Raw genomic sequence first — 19,864 nt, 5'->3', positions numbered from 1 at the left:
AGACATTGTGCTAGACAGCCAAAAAAAAGGAGGGAAAAAAGGAAAAAAGTCTGATAGAACTTTTCTTTGAAAAACTTCTATTGTAAATAAGGTCTCATGCTCATTTGAATACCAAATAATTAACCTCCCTAATAACAAATATTTCATCTGAAGTTTCTGAGCTTCAGTTATACTTCGTGCAATCAAAGGTGACACATAAGTCACACACCAAAAAAGAATGGACTGGAATACATGTGGAGAGTTGGTGTCCAGAACTCCATAAATCTGTATCTTCAGAAATGTGTGTTAAAAATGATTTATCTATCCAAATGCACTGGAGTTTTGGTTTTTTTTTTTTCATTTCTGATTTGTTAATCATTTGCCACTGTGTCATGTTGTGATGCTGACAACTCTTGGTCTCCTCCTATTCTAAAGTTAGATTTCGGGGGAAAGAGAAACACTCGGCCTGTGTGTAACCACAGCTGTCATTGTATATGAAACACTGAAATTCCTCCATGATTGAAGCACCAACCCACATACAGACGTTATGTTTAAAAAGCCTCTCCAATGAAGGTAGGAGGAGGCAGAAGAGGAGCAGTGACCTCATGTGACTTCTCAGTGACAACATTAGGGTGTGTGTCTAAGACAACTCAGCTCTTTTTTGTTGTTACAAAAAGTATCTCTTTTCTGAATAGCAGCTCGAATCAGGACACATCCGTTTAAATCACAAAACAATAAATTTGACAGTTTCAGCAGAAAGAATCCATGTCTGTCCACAATCAGACTTTGGTAGTGTAACATGTTCCATTCATCATTATTAGGACGCTGAGTCAGAGAAGGAGTCACCAACCCATAAAGGCGATGATTTGTGCTAAACAGAACTCAGTTAATTAACATGTGCCAGCTGTGGTTACAACAGAGTCAGGCTTTGAAACAATTGATGAAAAATGCTGTAACATTGACTCAATTGAGAAAAACAACAGTTTTACATGTCAGAAAAACATCATTACAATCATCTCCCGTGATGTTATACCAATGTCTTTTGACCTTTTTGACCTCATTTGTAATTCCACTGATGGCTTGAATTCAAAACTTGAAAAACCTGGGGGCTCCACTTTCAGTTTTCATCGGTGACATTGGATGATTAATTGGATTTGAAAGGTGAGGGTTTTACTCAAGACCTGAAGCAAAATATTTTAACGACATTAAACAACACTATATAAATGGTATATTTACCACTGGTTAAAAAACTTCTTTGACCCAGAAACACCCTGACAATTTGCAAAATAAAGAGAAAATACTGGCGGACGGCAGGAAAAAAAACACCTCTGGGGTTAATTTAACACTAGTTTAAAAAAGAAATCACCACAAAACTTACTGATCATTTGCAAAATAAAGCGAAATTACTGCAGAAGAAAATAAAATATACAGTTTTAATAGCTCATAAAAATGACTGAGGGAATATCGTTTCTTTGATTCCACTGTTATTTATTTAGTATGTACTTCCATACTGAAGGCTTTAACTAAATGTCATATATGTAAGTATATTAATAGACAACAAAAAAACAACATGAGACCATACATTTTGTTTTAATTAACCAGCAGATGGAAACAGAAAAAGAAAAAAAAGAGAAGGCAGTAACTCCTCTATTTTTTTTTTATATCTATAACAAGCAGCCCATCTGTTAGACAGATGAAGAAAACCCCACAGTAAAACAAGTACGACGAAAATTTCATTCATATTGTTCATGTCTGCTCTCTCTAACCTCAACATGTAACGCATTGTTTTGCTGCAGGGGTGACTCTGTTCGTGGCTCTTTATGACTACGAGGCTCGGACTGAGGATGACCTCAGCTTCAGGAAGGGGGAGAGGTTCCAGATCCTCAACAGCACGTAAGTGTGAAAGTATCTGGGTGACACCACCATGAGGGTGTCGCCGATGCTTTTCCCTCATTCCCATGTGTTTTTATTTGTCGTGAATGTCTGAGCCCTGAGTGTATTAATAATAATGGTATTCATTTTTTACTGACACACACGCGAGTCGTCTGGGATTTTTTTCTAAAGCTTTAGGTTCAAATTTAGGTTTTAATCATAGTTTGAAGGTTTGATATAGAAATGGTAAAAGCAGTGACATGGTACTCAGGTTCCGGACCCAGACTCCAACACTGGTGAGTTAGACATCGACCTATTGACAGCACGCAGATGGGACTTTTTGCCATCTCTGCATTTATGATATGTATCTGTGAAACACTACAGGGAATAACACAGGAAGTTGGTGCGTTTTAATGCTTTCTTAATTAACCACAGCACTGCCTGTCATGGCATTCAAACCAGCAATCCTTTAACCACAAGCCCTGTCCTGTAACCATTAGGCCACAAGCTGCCCACAGTCAATAATCACACTGTATATACAGTCACTGGCCATTTCATTAGGTACAGCTGGTCAACTGCCTGACAGCACACATCTCTAAACAGGGCATCCCGCGTTAAGATATGGTATCATGGTCATGGTTGTTGGTGCTGGTCACACCCTCCTCCCCCACACAAAACACAACTACCTCCAGGGTAAACAGTGCATGGTCTAAAAAATACAGAGTTGCCCAGTGATATGTATTTCAATCTCTTGTTGATAAGGTTAAAACGCTTGTTTTAAAAGTGAGAAAAATCTGAAGTCAAATCCCTACGCATTAAAACACACGTCTGTAGAAGAGCATCTCTGAAAGCACGACACGTCCACACTCAGCAGACCAGCACCACAGAACAGGAAACTGAAGCAACAGTGTGCACAGACCAACCAACGTCGGCCCATGTTGGTGCGTCAGTGCTGTCAGTACAGTCAGTACAGTCAGTACAGTCATCACAACATAAAGCCAGGGTTTTAGGTTTACCCATTAAAGTGGCCATTAAGTGTTGCTACAAAAAATGCGAGTGAAGTTTGTGCTTTGCTGTGATTTCTATGATCACTTTTGCATTCATGTATTATAAATAGATAATGATCCTAACCTACCTCAATTTGTGGTCTTCTTCCTCCTCCTTCTCCTCCTCTTCGTCCACCTCAGTGAGGGAGACTGGTGGGAGGCTCGTTCCCTCACTACAGGTGGAACTGGTTACATTCCCAGCAATTACGTAGCTCCGGTGGATTCCATCCAAGCTGAAGAGTGAGTGAAACGTTCTCTGGTGATCACACTCCTGAGCAGGCAACTATAGAGACACACAGACAAACACAGTGTCAGAAATATTCAAATGTCCACCTGTTGCCTGATTGTTGACTATGGCTATGACATGGTGTTACATACTGGCAAAATGCCTTGTAGTTTGATTTTGTGGTGTGTGTTTTTTTTCTGGCTGCAGCTGGTATTTTGGTAAATTAGGCAGAAAGGATGCAGAGAGGCAGCTGCTCTCCAACGGCAACGCCAGAGGAACTTTCCTCATCCGCGAGAGTGAAACAACCAAAGGTAGTGAACCATTGGATTCAAGCAGTTTACAGTGTACACACACACACACACACACACACACACACACACCAATGTTTATTAATGATTCAAATTTACATTTCTAGAAACTCCAGATACTCGGATTACCAAAGTTCACTTTTAAAATAAAATTACCATTATATTTTCACTTGCTCCACATTCACTGGCCCCATTTTTTTTTTTTTTTGCTATTTATATCCTCGTCAAGAAAACATGACACATATTCCACAGATAGATTTGAGCCTCAGATAATAAAAAAAATGTTTAGTTCCAAGATTAACATTACATGTATTTTTCATTTAAAAGTTTTTAAAAAAGGAAATGGTAAAAAATATGGAAAAGATGTTTGATCCTTATTCCCAAATTTGTACTTAAACAAAATGTATATTTATGTGTATATATATATATATGTGTGTGTGTGTGTGTGTGTGTGTGTGTGTGTATATATATATATATATATATATAAATATAAGAAAATGTGAAGAAGTCATTGCCAAACCATTTTTCCTCGGGGCCCTAATTTCTTACCCAAAGGTTGTGGTTTAAAAACAACTTGCATTTGTTTTGTTACAGTTAAATACGTATCATGTTAATATTATTCTTTCTTTTTTTCTGTAATGATTATTATCTTCTTTTTTTTTGTAATACTCCTCTCTCGTGCCCTCGTCAGGGGCCTACTCCCTCTCCATCCAGGACTGGGACGACATTAAGGGCGACCACGTCAAACACTATAAGATCCGTAAACTGGACAGCGGAGGCTACTACATCACCACCAGGGCCCAGTTTGAAACCCTGCAGCAGCTCGTTCAGCACTACTCTGGTGAGTTCCTCGTTACTGCAGTATTCTTCTACTCCTACTCTTTAAGTCTCACACCACTCATTTGGTTTCATGTGTGATGATTCCAGCCAGGGCTGCGGGGCTGTGCTGCCGCCTGATCGTGCCGTGCCACAAAGGCATGCCTCGTTTGACCGACCTGTCCGTCAAAACCAAAGACGTGTGGGAGATCCCGCGAGAGTCTCTGCAGCTCATCAAACGTCTGGGGAACGGCCAGTTTGGGGAGGTCTGGATGGGTGTGTACCTTTTCTTTTCCTCTGGCAGCAGAGAGGAAGTGGCCAGCAGCTGTGAGCAGCGCTGGAAAACATTCTGCATGTGTTGGATCATTATGGAGTGTGAATGTCCAGCTGATGGGAGTGTTTGTGTTGGTAGTGATTACACTGAAGAGTCCTGACATGTTTTTGCTGGATTTGACTCTGTGTGATGTCACTGTCCATTTTGACCCAATCAGGGTTGTCGTTTTTTTAATCACAGCAGTCAAAACACTTGAGAAAATGTTGACGTCTGAAAGACTTTGTAACATTCTTTCACTCGGTCCAAGTCCACATCTGGCAGCAGAAGGTTGCATCTGCCGCCACATTCTTCGAGATCTAAACATTTGGTTTCGTGCCACTAACACGGATGATGCTGAGGATTTCACTTGAATGTGTTTTGGTTTTTCTTTCTTACACATCTTCAGTATGGAGACAATTTTATAGTCATCCAGACCAAAGCCGAGGTCCCACAAACATGCCAACGCTGTCAGCATCCACAGTACACAGTATATATAGAGACGTCACTTTGTTTCTCTGTGCACATAAATTATGGGAGTTTAAACAAATGGGTGGAGTAAAATGGGATAATGACATGTTTTTATTTTAGATGGATTCCTTGTCGTAGTTAAGATTCCTTGTTGTTATACATTGTCCACGAGTTTCTTTCTACTGTATAGAACCAAAAAACGAATTCCCTAGAACAGTGGTTCTCAAACGCTTTATACTCTGTACCACCTGAGAAAACATTGATCTCTCCGAGTACCACCATGATGACCAACATTAGAATATAGCAGCGTAGGCCTTCCCTATCAGCTTCCACCACAGGAGAGATGTTTATACATGTTTAGAAAGATGTTTATGTTTAAATGTTGTATTAATTGTGCATGGGATGTTTCAGATTTATTCTTTATATACTTGAAAATGTAAATGTGAAAATATGAATTTTCCCCGCAAACCACTAGAGAGCACTCATGTACCACTGGTGGTACATGTACCACAGTTTGAGAACCACAGCCCTAGAACCATTAGGCAGGAACTGGCTGCCTGAAAAACAGTAACAAATACAGAAATAGTCCAAATGTTGTGAAAGAATTGGCCGTTGGTCCAGAACTAAAACTATGTTTTTGTGGCCGACGGTGACAAATGTTGTTTTTAATGAGCACTAGAGACACTGAAGTACACAGACTGGGTTGTAGGCCCAAAGACTCCTGAACTACTTGGACTGTTGTAAGTCCTGATACTCTGTTTATAAAAAAAGAGAAACATTTATGTCAAAAACTGCTGTTTGTAAAGTATTTCACACACCAGAATAATCATGTGCATATTCTTCTTAGCGTTTTTACTCTGCGGATCTTGTTTTAGTTAAATCCATCTACAGGACACTAATGACCGCAGCGTTTGATTGAACACATCTTTTTGTATCATATTTTTAGCGCATCAGTATTTTCAGAGGAACCCCCCCCCCCCCCCCTTAAAAAACACGTCAGTAATTGTAAACACTCATCTATGAACTGTGTTGCTGTCTCTTCAGGGACGTGGAACGGCACCACCAAGGTGGCGGTAAAGACTCTGAAGCCTGGCACCATGTCGCCCGAGTCTTTCCTGGAGGAAGCTCAGATCATGAAGAAGCTGCGACATGATAAACTGGTGCAGCTGTACGCCGTGGTGTCTGAAGAACCCATCTACATCGTCACCGAGTACATGAGCAAAGGTAGGAGCCCTTTTAAAGTGAGGCTATGAATATTACATACGGAAGTGTGTACATTATTTATACATCTGTATGGACAGGACGGTATGTGTCCTACTTCACCACACGGTTCTTCTGCCCCGCGGTGATGTACTGTGTCCATTAAGGTGGCATGGTATATAATGTCAAATTTACAGTCATGGCAAGACCAACATGCACCGTGGACATGAGAGGAATGCTTAGTCCACATGAATGTCCTAAGTATTTGACTGCAGCGTATATTGATGGACAGTTGGTCAGATAGATGGTGATCTGCTGACCTACAGGAAATGACTGATGTATGTAAGAAACCAAAGGGGAGGGGGGTCAGGGGGGGCGTATGGAGATGGAGGGCAGCTGGGGGGAGGGGACGTATGGAGACGGAGGGCAGCAGAATGAGCAGAGATGATGTAGATGGAGAATCAGCATGAGCAGAGATGATGTAGATGGAGAATAGAAGATGTTATCTTATTTTAATGACAAACAGAGACTATGTGGAGCTGTTTTATGTTTATTTTCAACAAAAATAAACATTTAAACTAAAAAGTTTTTAAGAGGTAAAAAAAAAAGATCATTTCCAAGTCCAGTTGGCTCTTTGGATTGCCTTTAGTTTCCTTTACATCATCTAACCCTGGGGTCCTGCTGATTTCTCATGTGCCTTCTGAGCCATTCCAATGACAACACAAGATAATCACATGCTTTTAATTTTTTAGTGTTGACGTATAAATGATGACAACAGTTTGGAGGGAAAGTGAAAAAACTCAAGACCGTGTATAATGTTTTTAATTTAAGTTAGAATAAGTTGTCAAAACACCATGCTCTCTGGGACACTTCAACTATTTATTTTATACTGATGAGATTAACAAAATAACATTTTCTCATATCGTCTGTTTTCCTAACACCGTGTCGCTCCCTTGTCAACGAGGTTTGACAATACAGGAAAGATTAGGCTCAGAAACAATGAAGTCTGTGGTTTCCACAGTGATTACTAACAAACAAAAGCCTGAGCCAAGTGTGACGTGTGGCAGGAGTCCCAGAATCCATGTCACGTTCACTGAAACATCTTGTTTCTGTTTTAATCCACACTGGAGCCGGGACACTGTTAAACCACAGATTTTGTCATTTTAATTGTTTTTTTTTTCTTTTCCTCATTTTTAGGGAGCTTGCTTGATTTTCTGAAAGACGGAGAAGGACGAGGTCTGAAGCTGCCAAATCTCGTGGACATGGCAGCACAGGTACACTCCCAAAAGTATTCAAGAAAATGAGTGATTCACCTTAGATGAATCCATATTTTTATTACTATTATAAATAATAATATTCATGTGCAGTAAACAATTTGACTAATAAAATAATAATAATATTCACGTGCAGTAAACAATTTGACTAATAAAATTATTTTACACCTTCACTAAATCATCTATAAAACAATAACAATGAAGAACTGCTTAGTTTTGTTATGTGCATATTCAGTTTTGCTGAAAACAGATTTAATTGCGTAAATCACTTTATTGTTATTATATTGTTTTATAGGTGGCTGCAGGCATGGCGTATATAGAGAGGATGAACTACATCCACAGAGATCTGCGCTCTGCAAACATTTTAGTGGGAGACAGTCTGGTGTGTAAGATTGCTGACTTTGGTTTGGCCAGACTCATCGAGGACAATGAATATACAGCAAGACAAGGTAGGAAAATCAAATAAAGATACAACAGCTTTGTGCCATTTTAAAGTTTGCCAAAAAATAATATTATTATATTTATTCTTTTTAGACATTTTCCCTATATTCAGCATGGTATTAAATCAGCAGAAGCCTGGGGCAAATTGACCTTAATATATAAAAATGTTGATATTAAGCTAAAGTAGCTGCAGTTAATGCAGTTAATAAGTAGCAAAGTAAATAGCTGAGTAGAAATGTCCAGCTAGCACTAATATACTACACATAGCACTCAAATTAGCTGTCACAGCAGTTAGCTTTAAGGTTTGAAGACAAAAGAAAGCTAAGGTAAGCTAAATAAAATAAGCACAATGACACAGAAAACAGAGGTTGAGAAAGCTAATATAGCTTATAGCTTAAAATAAATATGTTTCTCAAAAATACAACTAACCCGTTTTTACCCCTACTGAAATATGTTAGCCTTGGGCTAGAGATGTTGCTACTAACCTGATGGAGGAGAGCAAAACAGCAACTGCTATTGTTTCTCAAATATACAACTAACCCGTTTTTACCCCTACTAAAACAATACAAAACCTAACTTAGTGATAGCTAAAGTGAGCCCAGATGGGTCAAGTTTAGCCAAAAGAAACCCTGTCCAAAGTTGATAATAACAATAGACTGGACCCACATGTCTAAACAAAAACAGCTTTAGCACGGCAACTGCTGGATATCAACATAAAATCTCAAAGATTCAGCTTAATAGGTAACTGAACTCCAAGACAAATAAAGTCAAGCTACATAAGCTAAATTTCACCATGACAAAACTTTTGGTACTTTTTTTTAAGAAGTTACCAAAAGAAAGTTAACCAGGAAAACTAATGTTGCTAATGCTCCAAATAGAGTCAGTAAACAAGGGTTTAAAGCAAAGCAGCTTAGCTTCTGGTTTAGCCTGAGGAAAAATGTGTATTTTAATGCCATACTAATCCAGTAGTCAGGGCACTAACATGCCTTATATGGTCATTTCAATGTGGAATGGAAAAAAGAGGTAACAATTTCACTTCATTGCCTTATTGTTATATTTTTAATTTAGTCACACCATTACTGCAGTAGGTTGTCATTTTGGTAATGTACCATAGTGAGTCACTTTAAGAACAAGGTAAATATTTATACAAAAGAGGCTAGAAAGTACTACATTTTTACTTTGCAAACAACGACAACAGAAGAGGGGAAAAAATACAAATTACAGCGACATCCCGAAAACCTCAGCATTCTCTTAAAACCTCAGTAGAATGGTTGGACTGGCACATGACTTATTCCATTTAGCTGATTCCATAACACTCTCACACACACACACACTCACACACACACACACAAACACAGGCTTTTGTGTTTCGTGAGCGCTTCATCATGCGTGGACATGATGCATTCCCTAGCCCCTTACCCTCACCATACCAACTCCAAATACTATATACCTAAGTCTAAACTTAAGGGCAGTTCAGAATTACATTTTGTATCCTTAAATACCCAAAATGTGCCCAACAACAGAAGTATTTTTCACCCAAAAGGAAAAAAGTCCCTACAAGTACAGCCGCACCAGGATTATACACACACCTACACAGGGTGGTAATTTCCAGAGTAAGTAGAGTATTGGGCAGGAATGTGTGCTGTTGACACTGTTGGAAAACTGAAGTACATGTGGTGGAACCACGGCACAAAAACAACAGAATAACACATTCACACTAAAGGCACGTCGAGGATTTACGACGGGAGACCGCGGTGTTCACAAAAATCAATATGTCACTGAGTGTTCAGTCGGAAGGAAGTGACCCCCACACTGAATCACAGTGGCGTTTCTCTCCTGTGTCTGTGTCAGCACAGCCAAGGTTCATAAGCAGAAGTCAATACTCCGTTAATCACTCTGTCAACACGCTCACTTACTCATTATTTAACATTCAAACAATCAGCCTCAGTGAAACAGAGACCGCGAGGACGGGAGATAATGGAAACGTCTCCGTTCTGTGTCTCCACACTAATTGACGTCACGGACGAAGTGAATAAATCCTGACAGAAAACAGCGACCTTCCAAGTCCAAGGTCTCAGCTCCACGGCGGTGCTGATGAAAACACGAAAAGTGACGCAACACAAATGTCAAGTGTCATCTCTTTCTTTCTGCCTCCAAGGTGCCAAGTTCCCCATAAAGTGGACCGCTCCCGAGGCCGCTCTCTACGGAAAATTCACCATCAAGTCGGACGTGTGGTCGTTTGGAATCCTGCTGACGGAGCTGGTGACCAAGGGCAGAGTGCCCTACCCAGGTGAGTGCTCCTCTCTGTGATCTCTCACTCACTTTCACTTGATTGCTCATGTCTGATGAATGCAGTGTGGGTGTGTGTTTGACTCAGTGGGTGTTCCGGCTGCTAAATTAACTGTCATGTTTTGGGGTTTTTTTACATTATATTATGCATCATGTAGACAGACGATGGTTTCTACTCAGTGCTGTGCCTAACCTGATTAACACAGAAATAACCGGCATGAAAACCTGGTCAAAGTAAATACTTTTAACATTGATATTTTTTGACATAGTGTCCCTGTTTATGTATGTTACACAGAGTTAAGTTGAGAATTTGGTCTTAGGTATCAGATCCAATGGTTGATAGTTGTATTTTTTTTAGATTTAGGTTCTTCTCATTGACAGAAGACTGTTTACTATATACAGTCAAATCTTTCTGTGTAAAATAATACAAATTCTGAGCGTCGCTACAAGGAATTTGTACGTATAAAGAACTTGAGTTTGTGTCACAGCAGTCTTAATAAGAATGTAAGGTTTTATTAAAACTTCACATTCTTTATATAAACTAAGTATCGTTGGTGCAATAATAAGGTTGAGGGCATTCATTTGAATTAAATATCCCATCACTATTCAAGAAAGGTGCCGTTTATGAGGACAGTGTTAACATATGTCGTCAGACTGACTGAAGGGTTGAGGACAGGGGTGTCCGTGTGACAGAATTCTACCAACTTTCAAAAGTTTTTGAAAATGTTTTAGGTAATCGGAGTATTTCAAGGAGAGGATATTAAAGATGAAGCCGCCAGGCAGAAAGAAAAGGAGGAGAAACAGGAGAGGTTTCCTGGTCACGAGGGGAGAATGTGAGGATGGTTGGTGTTTTAGTAGAGTCAGCAGGGAATATGATGAGATTAGGATTGATGGTGCACTGGTGGCGCCCCCTGAAGGGAGCAGCTGAAAGACGAAACAACTTATCCTTTCTCAGTTACAGAAATAGAAATACAGGGCAGTTAAAATAAGACAGTGGTTTGAAGCTGTTGGAAAAACTTCATTTACAGAGACGCTTACTCACTTTACTCTTTTGTTTTCACTCGTCCAGGCATGAACAACCGCGAGGTGTTGGAGCAGGTGGAGCGCGGCTATCGGATGCCATGCCCACAGGACTGCCCCACGTCCCTGCATGAGCTCATGGTGCAGTGCTGGAAGAAGGACCCCGAGGAGAGGCCAACCTTTGAGTACCTGCAGGCCTTTTTGGAGGACTACTTCACTGCCACCGAGCCCCAGTATCAGCCTGGGGATAATCTCTGAGCAGTGGCGCCCTCCTCCCCTCTCTTCATGTCATTTCACTAGTTCTCCACCAGAAGGAGCCAAACCACACCTATTCTCTCTCTTGCTCTTTCTCCCTCTCTCATCCTGTGGCATTTTATGATCTTAAAAGCTCATTGACTGACTCCTATGACTTCCATGCTTTTCACACACACACAAGAATGAATACACACACACACACACACACACACACACACAAACATATACATATACACACAAACGGAAGGACGACAACTCAGTGCTATGAAAGAAGGTGTTACGTTTGACTGAAGGGTTAAAAAGAAACGACTGCCATGGATGACGTTGTGTATCTTGTACGTAGTGTAAATATGAAATGCTTGTTTACTTATCTCTCCCTTTTGTTTATTTTATATTACTTTTGATATTTTGGAAATATGTGGATTTTGTTTTTTCTTCTTTTTAATCCAATGTTGAAGTAAATTTTCCGATTTTACGGCTCATAGAGAGAAATAAAAATGTGTGACGTTCACAGTTGGTTAAAATAAAATAACCCACCACGTACTAATTGTAGGAATGCCAATAGTTAGCTAATTAGAAATCCCGGACAGAGATTTCTCGGGCTTTCGTCTGGGAGTCGCCTGACCTTTTTTTACGAGGTTTAACACAACAACAACAACAACAAAAAAGCGTCTTTCTCCTTTTCTTTTTCTTCTCTAGGAGGAGCTACGATGTATTCTAACACCTATTCTTGCCTTTTCATGTTTAAGTAACATCTCTTCTAATGTAAGGGAATGCCTTTCATGCTTTCCACACACTATCTTAGCACATCACAGACTCTCTGCCTCACCCACGTACCTGTACAGCATCTGCACTGCTATCAAGTGCAACCATTGCATCTTAGCTTCAGCTAATAATTATTTTTAGATCAGCTTAAAAGTAACTTATAATTTAGCTTAATCTATGCGAGGCCATTTCCTCTAAGTGCGATCTTATAATTATCCTTTTTTTTCTTTCAGCTGACTGCTTATTATTATTATAAACTGATGAAGTTTTTAAATGTGTTTCATTATTGGATGGCAGCTGTGGCTGTGTTTAAGGACTCTGCATTGTCTCACCGCAAACTGCCACCTACAGTATGTGACAGGAAGTGAAGGATGTGTTAGTCCCTCCATGATAACATGTTGTTTATGAGACCAAATATGTTTATTTCCTGGTGTTATTATTATTTTGATTTATTTTTAACCAGTGTTTTGGGCCAGTCCTAAATGTGATTTGCCATAACGACGTTTCTTCATTCCTAACTTCTCTTCTCTGGCTGTGGAAGTGGAGCATTCCAGGAAAACACACCCACATTGTGTGTCTATTAATGTTGCTTTTCGTGAGTGGAAAAAGTCGGCGGAAAAACAACATAATAATTTTGTATTCACATATTTACCCTGATTCCGAAGAACACAAAAATGTCTTTCCACCTCCGCATTATTTATTGTCCCTGTCTGTTCCTTGTACATGACTGGTTTTGAAATAAACGATCTTGCCATCATCAGCCTGTCAGACATTTATTACTGGCCCTCGTGATTTTCGGTGTTTTCTCAGAAGAACGTTCAACACTCAGGGCTATTTTTGTTCCTGCAGTGACTGGCGTCCGAAAGGGTTTTTCTGGTTTTTCTTCTGAGAAAACATTAAAAACATTTAACGCAGAATTGTAAATTATTCTACTGTGAAGTGTATACGTTATAATTTAAATGACTATTAGGTGTACCTTTTTTTTTGACGAAAAAAAAAAAGCAGTGAAAGATTGTCTTTTTACTGAGCTTGAAATCAATGCCGTGAAAAGAACAAACCATAACTGAGGTATAGAGGAAAACTTGTAAAGAAGTTTTTTTTTTTTTTAAATATGAACCATTGAAATACTTTTAGATTAGATTAGAATGGATAAACAAAGTGTGCTAAAACATGGGATGAAAACCATTATCAGAAAATTGAAATCAATGCAGTGAAAAGAACAAACCATAACTGAGGTATAGAGGAAAACTTGTAAGTGATGTGTTTTTTATTATAATAATTATAATTGACACACGACCCATGTCAATGACCAGTCTGGATTTGAAGTGTGCTAAATCAACTATGTCAAACTCAAGGCCCGTGGGCCGGATGTGGCTGTCACATCATTTTATGTAGCCCCCCAGAGATTATCATGCATACGCTTGCCTTAAAATCTTCGTTGCACCAAAAGTCCCTCCAGCTTAACATACCATCTCAGCAAACAGCATGTATTTACAGAAGTTTCAACATCAGGTCAGACGCCCAGTTTGCGTCAGACCAACCTGACTGAATATAGGGCAGTAAATAAGTCTACAGATAAGAGGCTGACTGATTTTTATACTGATTGTGAGGAGCTGTAAACTGTTGAGGACATCAGCTTCACCAAGCTTTGTTGCATGTAAGTTAAGATGCACAATGATGACTGGAATCCACCAACTCCATGAAGTTCAGAGGTATAGTTTTTCAATGCATTTGAGTTATAGTTCCTTAATATAACAACGTGTACATCCACCTTAAAAACATTTCTTTTCCCTCCACCTCAGATTTTCCCGTGGGAATAACTGCAGGCCTTTTTCTCCCTCATTTCATTTCATTATGTAGCTCAAACAATTCATTATGGACTATATGCAAATCTTCAAGTACCAGCACGACACCATACAGGTTCAGGAGGAGTCAAACACAGCTGTATATAAAGTATAATAACGTGTCAGTGATGAATGTGTTCCTTTATAGATCGTTTTTATCCTGATTTTCAACCAACTGCGACCTTCTTTAATAAGCTCTAGTGTCTTTAGCCAAGTGAAATGAAATCCTAGTCTCACTGTGTCTTTTAACTGTCTTACATTCTTGTATTCATATGTTAACAATAACAGAATCAGCCTGAGCTCAACTTTCCTGGTTGAACAGCGCAGACACTTCAGCCCTGCCTCTGATTGGCTTAGCAGCAGCAATAGGAGAATTTGCATATAGCAGGTTTTTGACACACACAAGCCTCGGCACCGACAGGAGGGTAAAGAATCTTGCAGCTAGGACAGGTAAGTGAAGGTTTCTCCTCTTTCTCTCTCTCTGTATTGGGAATTCTTTACAGTCATGTTCACCATCTGACTGGTTAAAGTTTTAGCGTGATAATTGTTCTGCCATCCTTAAAAGATTCAAATGAAATGTCTGACAACTATACAAATATATCAATATATCTAAACGACACTTCTCTCTGTCTGCCACCTCCTGCAGGTTGACGGCTGCAGCGACCTGGAGATGATGGCAAAATCTGAAAAACAACTAGTGTTCTCCACTGCAGATGAATCCAAAACATCCCTGCAACTTTCCAGCCCTGAAGTCACAGCAAACCAGATTTTTTACACCAGCCCACAAAATGTAAAACTCACAGCAAGCTGTTTCATAGATGCACAGCGTCGATGCCAAAGCCAGTACAGTGGCGGGCAACTGAACCCAGAGCTGAGGAGTTACTCAGCTCCTGCGGCGCAACATTTAGAGCTGGTGCGCCACACACTGCCACAACATTCAGGGGCAAGTTTCCATCATTCCCCTTCTGGAGCCTCTCGCTCATATCCTGCACACATCAGGTCGTGGGAGGTGGGAGGGGAGGGCGGCTGCAGGGACTTTGGATCAAACCTGTGGTCGACAGCAACAACAGAGCCAGCAGCTGGGTAAAAGAGTTGAAAGATGTCTTAAAATGAATTTACATTTAAAGACGAGCATTCTGTTGGATGTTTACTGTATGTTTTGGGAGGGCTCTCAGGGGGCAACATCCACACCACCCTCAGCTTCAGAGTGACGATGAGGAGCTTGAGCCTCCACTGCCGCTGAGATCTGATGATGAATGGCCACATTTAAGTCCCTGTCTACATCATCACTACTACAACTATGGTAAGAAACAATGCAGTCAGTTAAAAGCAGTTGTGTCCTGTGTTTGTGCCTTTGTTTTTGTTGCTAAAAGTAGGCTGTATGTTGACTATGTGTGATTATGAAATTGGTGTGTGTGTGAATTAGTCTAAAGTATTTTAGAGGGCAATACTGTTGAATTTCTTTTTATTATTATTATTTTTGAAAAGGGGTACATAATATATTTGTCATTCTATGCAATTTTCTGGTCTGCTCTGAAGCATAATGACATTTAGATCAGATTAGGAGTTAGATTAGGTTCAAATTTGCTGTCATTGCATATGTCACAGGTACAGATACAGACAATAGTGTGTTTTACTGGTTTAAATAATCTGGGAAGTGGAAAATAATTTTAAACATTTTATTTTTAAAAATCTGTATTTTATATTTTCATCCTGTAAAATCTGACTATGAAAAAAGCCTCCAGAGCAATCTGTCCAAACACTGGATGGAAAGGGAACAGAATTGACTGCAGTTTGGATTAAACACAAATTTCTGTTGAGCATTTAAATAACTCAAAAACATCAGATTTACACTACAGAAGCAGTCTGGGTTTTTCTATATTGTCTGTTTGAGATCCCATGAAAAACGAATGTAAACGTAATGTATGTTCCTTAAAATGGTTACTATATCTGAAATGGAAAAATCAAAGAAGAAAAAAATCTTGTTTTAAATTTTTAATACTTTTAAAAATGTGTCTAGAATAAAATTTAGAACGTGGTAAAATTGTCTTGAATATAGCTGTGAGAAAAGGTGTGGTATTGTCTCATACTAAAAGCTAATACTAATAATAATGTTAGTTCCACTGCGACTGTTGAAAAGAAATAAAATCAATAGCCTATATTTCCAATGATTAATTTTGGTCATTCATTCATTTGTTTGCATTTATAACAAATTTGTTTGGACCTTTTGGAGACATCCCAGCACACACACCCACATGTCAACTCCAATTCTAGATCTTACATTTTTTCCAATTAAAAAAAATACATTTTTACATAATTATTATGTAATTATGTACATCATGCATAATTGGCCTACTTTTTAGCCACCAAAAGACAGTGGTTAATAAGTAGGTTAATTGGCATGAGACATGAGAAATGTTCTACAGCTGGCATATAAACTCTTCAACAGGTTCACATTAGCACACCCTGGTCAGTAAAACATGAATATGGCCGCCTGATACTTTTAATTTGAATGCTCATAGTACTAGAGGAATCACGTCACACCAGTCGTTTGCACACTACAACTTGAGAACCAATTGACAAGATGTTAATTTAAAAGAAAATGTGGGACTTGTATCAACAGGCTTTCGTCCACATCTGGACTTCAGGCCTCAAAGTGCCGCAGCAGGACATTACAACCACGGTCTGGTGCACAGTTTCCAGCCTCAACTAAACCACTACCGTCCTCCTGGATATGACATAAGAACCAGGAGAGATGTCCAAACATGGTAGATACAAAAACACACAACACATGACACTAGGTGCACAAACTGTGAAATTCCCAGTGAGATTAATGGTCTTGAAATATGTGGTGAGCCAGGTGTTGCAGCAGCCTCTTATTTGAATATTACACACTTCCATTAGCCTTTAACAAAACATATTTATTTATCAATTGTGTTCCTCCAGGCCTGATGATGACCATGGGAGGGACGGCACAGTTCAGGCAAAGGTCTCTGTGAATGTGCCGCAGTTCTTCATGCCTCCCGTGGGGGGCGTTTCACAGGTCAGTGTGAAGAACTTGAGCTCAGAGGAAGCAGAGGCAGGTGGATCACATCCACAAGAGAGAAGAAGAACAGTCAGTCTGCCTGATGAGTGTCGTAAGTCCTTTTGTTTTACCGCAGTATTTTCAGATTTTGGAGTGAGGGCTAGAGGCCCATCTCACTTTGGACTAGAAGGCCGTAAAACGGTTAATTTTGAGCTATCTTTTTGGGTGAGAAAGTGAAGAGTAGAAAGAAGGTACAGAAGCAGAGGTATTTCACACTTGGTGGGACAACTTGTCCTGGGCACAGGGCCATGGAGCATTCTTTTTATGGAAAAATAAACACGATTAAGTCGATGGTACTGCTGGGTGTGTCGCTGATTTTATGCGTCTACAAACCTGCCAGTCCTGTTCAGGGTTTGAGGAGAATCATAAAAACTTGGACTCCTCTGCGCATCCCTCCCTTTACCAAGGACATGTGTGACGTACAGTGGCCTGGTACAAACCAAAACACAGACAGACTTTCACTGAGTAAGGAGCCATTGGTAACGGGACATGGTCAACATAAATAAATCCTGTGCGTATTTAATGTATTACTGTATCTGGTCTTTCAGCCAAATTTGCACAAACAAAACACATTGTGTCTTATATTTGACTGTGATGTTTCTCCTCCTAGGAAACATTTTTATAACATATTCCTCAGATGTGTCTTCTGAGATGATGCCTTTTGTTGACTTCCTCACAAAGCAAGGATTTCGACCGGCCGTAAGTTAACACACAGGTGTAAACACGTTTCCCAACTTTTTTTCTACTCTCCACCAAGCACTGTCAAACAAAAATGTCACAAAAGTATTTGAAATGAAATATGATGATCATCTGGTTTCATTTTCTCACAATTTACTTACTCATTATGAAGCATGTTTATTTGAACATGAAGCTGATATACTGGCAAGAATTGAAGAAAGACACCCACAAAGATCTTCTTAAACAGCTCTGTGTCTCACTCTTCTTTTAGTTTTTATGGCAATCTGCTGCCTCCTAGTGGATGGGTATTCAATTGTCCTAGCTGTCACTGTGGCATGGATGAATGAAGACAAATTATTCGCATTAATTAACGTTTGTTAGATCAATTATGTGACGCGGCATACAATTCCATGATACAAACTAATGTGCCAAAGTGCAGTGGTTTAGAATCAATGGTCAACAAATAAAAAAGAAAGAAACAGTAACTTTATCTTAAATGCTGACTCTCTGTAACAGATCGACAATCATGAAAACACGATCAGAAGTATGGACATAAACATGTGGAAGGACAGTCACCTGAGAAATGTAAGTTACTACACTATTATTATGGATATTATTTTGGATTTTTTAAGAAAGTTTGGACATGTTTTTGTATGTTTCACCGACAGCCATCAAACTTGGTCATTGTCGCCATCAGTCCAAAGTACAAGGCCGACATAGAAGGATCAGTGACGGACAGCCACGGCCTCCACATTAAGTACATTCACACCATGGTGAGATAGTATTTACTCCCTCTGCCAAAGGTGAGGCTGAACAACTCCACTGGTTTGATCTCTATTTTTTTTTCAGATGCAGAATGAGTTCAAACTTTCTTTGATCTCTATTTTTTTTTTCAGATGCAGAATGAGTTCATCCAGCAGGGGAGTTTGAATTTCAGGTTCATACCAGTCCTTTTCCTCAACGCCTCTAAGGTTAGAAACACATCCTACTTCAAGACCCACCACGTTTAATTACGTTTTTTTAAGTACATATTTTTCACTTGTTTCATTGTTTTTCCTTTTCCTTTTTTTCTTATTTCTTCTCTTTTTACCTTCCTATACAATCATCTGCATCCTGTTTTAATTCTTTAATCTTCTAATTTCTTCTTTTTCTTTTTCCTCTTCTTCACCTTTATTATCACGGCAACACTTTTCTTCTTCGTGTCCATGAGCCTTGTTTGGAGTCTTCCCAAACCATCACCATCTCACTTTAGTAACAATTTCACTGTACTACCTCTACACCAACCTCCTGCATCAATCCCATTTAAACCCATTTACTCATAATATTTGTGAACTTTTTTGCAGGAGCACGTCCCTGGTTGGTTGAAGAACACACATGTCTACCGCTGGCCACATGACAAGGAGGATTTGTTACTGCGACTGCTAAGGGAGGAGCGATACGTTCCTCCTCCTGTGCCCATGGAGCTCACACTCATCATCAGGCCTGTGGCCCTGGGGTCTTCAGTCTCACTGTGACCTGTACAGATGCACGAGTTTACATATGTATCCACTGGGTTATTGTCCGTTTCACGTTGTTCAATAAAGTTAATTTCCCTGCGTGTTAGAGTCAGAATTTATTGATATCTGAATTTGCTATTGAAGTTCCCATGATATGAAGTTGTTCTGTCCTTGTATAATATATATTACGCTGTGTTAGAGTCAGAATTTATTGATGTCCAGTGGCATAATGCCTCAAAACGAATATCTGAATTTACTATTGAAGTTCCCATGATGGGAAGTTTTTCTGTCCTTGTATAATATATATTACGCAATACTACCATGTGTTTTGAATGGTATTTCAAAAGTAAAAAAAATACCATCATACCAAAAAGCCAAAAATATATTTTTTGTAAAAAGTTTTTCAAAATACAGAAAAAAAAGCAGGAGATTCAGGTTCCAGTAAGAAAAAAAAGGTAACAGAATAATGTAGATTAGGGTTCTTTGTTT

At 39.4% G+C, this 19,864-nt stretch overlaps 2 protein-coding genes across 4 annotated transcripts in view; both read left to right on the top strand.

Moving 5' to 3' along the window:
* The window catches only part of fyna (FYN proto-oncogene, Src family tyrosine kinase a), a 24,499-nt gene extending 11,467 nt beyond the window's left edge, over positions 1–13,032 (top strand). Inside the window, exons 3-12 of the mRNA XM_008309961.3 lie at positions 1,776–1,872; positions 3,039–3,137; positions 3,331–3,434; positions 4,123–4,272; positions 4,359–4,523; positions 6,073–6,252; positions 7,426–7,502; positions 7,798–7,951; positions 10,102–10,233; positions 11,302–13,032. Coding sequence (XP_008308183.2) covers positions 1,776–1,872; positions 3,039–3,137; positions 3,331–3,434; positions 4,123–4,272; positions 4,359–4,523; positions 6,073–6,252; positions 7,426–7,502; positions 7,798–7,951; positions 10,102–10,233; positions 11,302–11,510 — 1,367 coding nt within the window. The 3' untranslated portion in view covers positions 11,511–13,032. The remainder of the gene's footprint in view (positions 1–1,775; positions 1,873–3,038; positions 3,138–3,330; positions 3,435–4,122; positions 4,273–4,358; positions 4,524–6,072; positions 6,253–7,425; positions 7,503–7,797; positions 7,952–10,101; positions 10,234–11,301) is intronic.
* Positions 13,033–13,440: 408 nt separating this feature from the next.
* Positions 13,441–19,494, top strand: LOC103378345 (adapter protein CIKS-like). Of its 3 annotated transcripts, XM_025063289.1 has the most exons (7): positions 13,441–15,419; positions 16,740–16,884; positions 17,063–17,900; positions 18,396–18,464; positions 18,548–18,652; positions 18,776–18,850; positions 19,223–19,494. In XM_025063289.1, exons 3-7 carry the CDS (start codon positions 17,691–17,693, stop codon positions 19,391–19,393), a joined length of 630 nt encoding a protein of 209 aa, XP_024919057.1. In that variant the 5' UTR covers positions 13,441–15,419; positions 16,740–16,884; positions 17,063–17,690; the 3' UTR covers positions 19,394–19,494. The 3 variants fall into 3 exon arrangements, 2 of the variants coding, with proteins under 2 accessions (XP_024919057.1, XP_024919054.1); XR_003052015.1 differs by lacking the exons at positions 18,548–18,652; positions 18,776–18,850; positions 19,223–19,494 and having other exon boundaries at positions 13,441–15,199; positions 15,292–15,419; positions 18,396–18,533; XM_025063286.1 differs by lacking the exons at positions 18,396–18,464; positions 18,548–18,652; positions 18,776–18,850; positions 19,223–19,494 and having other exon boundaries at positions 13,441–15,199; positions 15,292–15,419; positions 17,063–18,127.
* The last annotated feature ends 370 nt before the right edge of the window (positions 19,495–19,864 follow it).

The sequence above is a fragment of the Cynoglossus semilaevis genome, chromosome 1 (assembly GCF_000523025.1).
Source record: "Cynoglossus semilaevis isolate Cse_v1.0 chromosome 1, Cse_v1.0, whole genome shotgun sequence".
NCBI classification, from domain to species: Eukaryota; Metazoa; Chordata; class Actinopteri; order Pleuronectiformes; family Cynoglossidae; genus Cynoglossus; species Cynoglossus semilaevis.
The sequence above is the reverse complement of the archived record's forward strand: the minus strand, read 5'-3'. Positions and strand labels throughout refer to the sequence as shown.